The 4177-nt window shown below is 40.2% G+C and overlaps 1 protein-coding gene across 1 annotated transcript; it reads right to left on the minus strand.

Annotated features, from left to right (window-relative positions):
- Positions 1-2796: 2796 nt before the first annotated feature.
- Positions 2797-3732, minus strand: LOC128122475 (olfactory receptor 10-like). Its single transcript, XM_052758085.1, has one exon. The coding sequence runs from the start codon at positions 3730-3732 to the stop codon at positions 2797-2799; it is 936 nt and encodes a 311-aa protein (XP_052614045.1).
- Positions 3733-4177: the final 445 nt, after the last annotated feature.

The following is a 4177-nucleotide window of genomic DNA, read 5'->3' on the forward strand; positions in this document are numbered from 1 at the left end:
TCCTTGGGATTTGGCTTCCTCCAGGTAGTGACTTTGCCATAACCAGCTGAGTTCTTATGATATATTCCTGTGGCCTGCAGCAATAGTCAGGTTATGAAACTACCCTAATATCCACCAATGGTCTGTCTAATGGATAAAGAAACTGTGAAGTTTGTAAGAAAATATGATTGAGTCCATGAAAATACCTTGTTGTATGCTACTGTATGATAAGCTAGAACATTAAAGTAAGTGAAATAAAACAAAGAAAAATATCACATTAGCTTGTTTATTCCTAGATTTTTTTTAAGATAACGCTGTGTAGCTGGTTCCTCTGGATTGTAAGGTTCCTTGCTGGAGGGAGAGGGAAGCTCACCAGACTTATGAAACTTACAAGAAACTCTCAGGCCTCAGAGGCACATGAACGTCACATGACTGACAAGGCCCCTCTCCAAGACTGTAGAAACAGCAGTAGTACATCTGCCTGCATGTGGTGCAGGGGGCCCCAGGAGCACAGCTTTCATGATTGACACCCGTGCTTGAGTGAGACTCTCCAATGATGCAGCCCCCTTAGCCACCTACACTTCTGTAACGAACTCCAACTGAATCACGGGTTCACTAAGTTGGACTTGGATGGAATTGTTTCTTTGGCTCATCATTGCTGTCTTCATGGGTGTGAAGAGACATGGACAGATGTGGATTAAAGAATACAAAATTTTAGATATCTAAAAAAATTTTAGATATCTAAGATGATGAACAAGTCTAGATGTCTAATTACAAAATAGTGATATACTTAATAAAATTTTACTATATGAGTACTTGTGTTCAGTAAGTAATTGTTAATACTTAGATCTTCTCTTCTCTAATCCAAAAAGAGGTTAGAAGATTTAAGTAAGATGACAGATAAATTAATTTGCTTCAGATACTGGTGACCTTACTTCCTCTATGGAACCAATAACTTTCTTTTATGAGTCTCAAGCATATGCAATTATTTTTATTTTAAAAACTGACAAACTAAATATAAAATAAAACCATAAAAAGAAAAGGCAAAGGGTAAGTTGATATTCTGCTGCATGCTTTTTCTTATTCACCTCTAACTACTCTATCACAATAGAGAGACTTGGGACTATCTGACTCTGGAGTGGCTTAGGGATCCATGCTCTCTGATGACCAATTAGCTACTGTCCTGGATGAGAAGATCCTGATGGGTTTAGGTTTCCATGGAGATGCAATTTCCTTCTCACAAGATAAGATTTGTGAAAAGTCATGGATGGCTGTGTGCCTAGATACACTAGTGACTTCTTCAGATTTTTTTTTTTTTTGGTTTTTTTGAGACAGGGTTTCTCTGTGTAGCTTTGCGCCTTTCCTGGATCTCGCGCCGTAGACCAGGCTGGCCTCGAACTCATAGAGATCCGCCTGCCTCTGCCTCCCGAGTGCTGGGATTAAAGGCGTGCGCCACCACCGCCCGGCTGACTTCTTCAGATTTCTTGAACATGAAATGTGTTTCAACTAATATAATTGAGTTGCTATGTTCTCTGTGAGAGAAATAGTAAAACATAATTTTATTGAATTTTATTCTGTGTCCAAATAAATACTTTTTTCTATTAAGTTTTACATATAATTGAATTATTTAGACCTTGATAAACAAAACAGAGAAAAATACATTTTTGTTACCTTTATTGGCTAGTGCCTTGAGCTAATAAATACAAAATATGCAATCTTAGGTAGCAGCTAGCTTCATAAGATTTAGAGCAAAATAGGGCACATTCAAATAATGAATTTCTATTTAGTATCTGCGCAACCTAAAAATAACAACACAAAATAATTATCTGGCATTTGGTCTCTTGATAAGTATAACTAATATGAGGGAGGAATTTGCCTGTATTCCACACTGAGATAATTAAATGTAATAACACAGAATGTTCTATAAGCACAGGGCTTGAGTTATATTAAGAGTTCTGGAAATGAGAACTGTTATAGATTAGTTGACTCTATAAGGCACACTATTTGACCTTTTACCTAAGAATAGGTAATTAAGAAAAATCTAGAACATTGGAAAGAATCAGTCAGACAAAGCAGTGATGTCTACTAATTAAGCTCATGTTTGGTTTTCTCTCCAGTTTCTCTAGTTTCTTCTCATTCATGAACATTATCATCATCTTCCCCATGTCAAGCATCACTTCTGAGTTGCACTGGACAGCTGAGGAAATAGCAATGCCTGCCTCCCTTTTTACAGAATGCCTCCTTAATACTTCTTTGCATGTGACCCCAAGTAGAAAAGCAACATTCACATCTGGCCTCTACATGCTTCATGATATACCACTAATCATTATTTCCTTATGTTCTCCAAATATCACAGAAAGATATCCACCTCAGTAGACCTTAAAAAGAGGTCCTGTGATGTAAAGGGACATAGGCAGGATAGAGGGAGTTAGAAGCACAGGCATTGATGCAAATCTTTGTCATAGGGCATTTTGAATGGCACCATGCTAGAAATCTGAAGGCACTGCCATCATAACAATGCTTCCCTGTCTCCCAGGCATACCTAGAAACTGTCTCCACTTTGTACAAGAGGATACAATATCCACTTCCTAAGAACCATGTTACAAATAAACTTTTACTCCCTGTATCATATTGATTATAGACAATTACAAAGCATTTCAAAAGACCCTCCATACTACCAACTTCAGAACAAGGAAGCACCAAACCAATAGTGTCTGTTGAAGTTTGTTTTTTACTAACCAATTGCTTTGCAAGGACAGGATGAGTCTGTAACCCAAGAGCTGTTAAACCAAATTGTACTGGTTGTCCTTTGGTCTTCTATCCTGAGTCTGTGCCTCTCAGTAGCACCTTCCACAGAGCCCCCTTCACATCCTTGTTCCTCAGGGTATAAATCAGAGGGTTGAGCATGGGGGTGATGATAGTATAAAAAAGGGCAACAAACTTCCCCTTGCTCTCAGAATAACTGCCCTTGGGTTGTAAGTATGTGTAGATGGCTGCACCATAAAACATAGAAACCACCACAAGGTGGGACCCACAAGTCCCCAGGGCCTTTTTGCACCCTGCCATTGACTTGGTCTTCAGCACCGCCTGAGCAATATTTGCGTAGGAGCCCAGAATTAGTGTTACAGGAAATATCAAGATTACAACTCGGGCCACAAACATTTTGGCCTCTGTTCCTTCTGTGTCCTCACAGGCCAACTTCAAGAGAATAGGCATCTCACAGAAGAAGTGGTTCAGCTGGTATCCACAAAGAGGCATAGCCATCATCAGGCTTGTCTGAATCAGAGAGTTCATGAATCCTCCCACCCATGAAGCAATAGCTAGTGAGAGGCAGAGAAGGGGGTGCATGATGGTTGTGTAGTGCAGGGGACGACACACAGCAGCATAGCGGTCAAAGGCCATCACCACCAGGAGCACACTCTCCGTGGAGGCCAGAGCAAGGAAAAGGAAGAGCTGGGCCACACACCCCCCATAGCTGATGGTCCTGTCATAACCCTGGAGGTTTATCAGAAGCTGGGGCACAATGCTAGTGGTGTAACAGAGGTCCAGGAAGGAGAGGTGGCAGAGGAAGAAGTACATTGGTGTTTGAAGTCGAGCATCCAGTTGTGAAAGAATAATGATGGTAGAGTTGCCAAAGAGAGTTAGGGAGTAGAATATGGAAATGAGAACAGAAAAAATGAGTTCCAATTGAGGAAAATCAGAGAAGCCCACTAAGATGAAGCCTTGTCTAAAACTGGTGTTGAAACTGCCCATAACTTTCGTGTGCCAAAATAACAGGAGACAATTCAGTGTCTGCTATGAAGCACACAGATTAGAACATTGTTCCAGACAATCCTGAAATACTCCAAAATCAAGCTTTTTCGTTTCTATTTTGCTAGTTCAGTTTTATCCAGGCTTAAATTCTTACTCATGTCCTCTTCAGACTGGAAATCATGGGAGCAGGAATATTATCTTTTGTTTGACCTATAGCCCTGCACCCTATATGTCCTGAACTTTATCTAGCACCCTTTAGCCCATGGATACCTCACTGTCTGATAGCAGAGACAGCATCTTTCCCACCTTCCCACCCTGATGTTAAGATCTAACCCAGTAACAGGTAATAGCAGAGTTTCTTTGAAAAATATAAAGAGTCAAATGTAGCATTATTATTCTCTATCAGTCTCTTTGGCTCTTCTTTGGTCCAGTTGGCAGAGTGTTT

The sequence above is a fragment of the Peromyscus californicus genome, unplaced genomic scaffold (genome assembly GCF_007827085.1).
Source record: "Peromyscus californicus insignis strain IS unplaced genomic scaffold, ASM782708v3 Scaffold_3__1_contigs__length_106647218, whole genome shotgun sequence".
Lineage (NCBI taxonomy): Eukaryota > Metazoa > Chordata > Mammalia > Rodentia > Cricetidae > Peromyscus > Peromyscus californicus.

Coding starts and splice junctions, on each gene's coding strand:
- LOC128122475 (XM_052758085.1), bottom strand. CDS start 3,732: ATGGGCAGTTTCAACACCAGTTTTAGACAAGGCTTCATCTTAGTGGGC.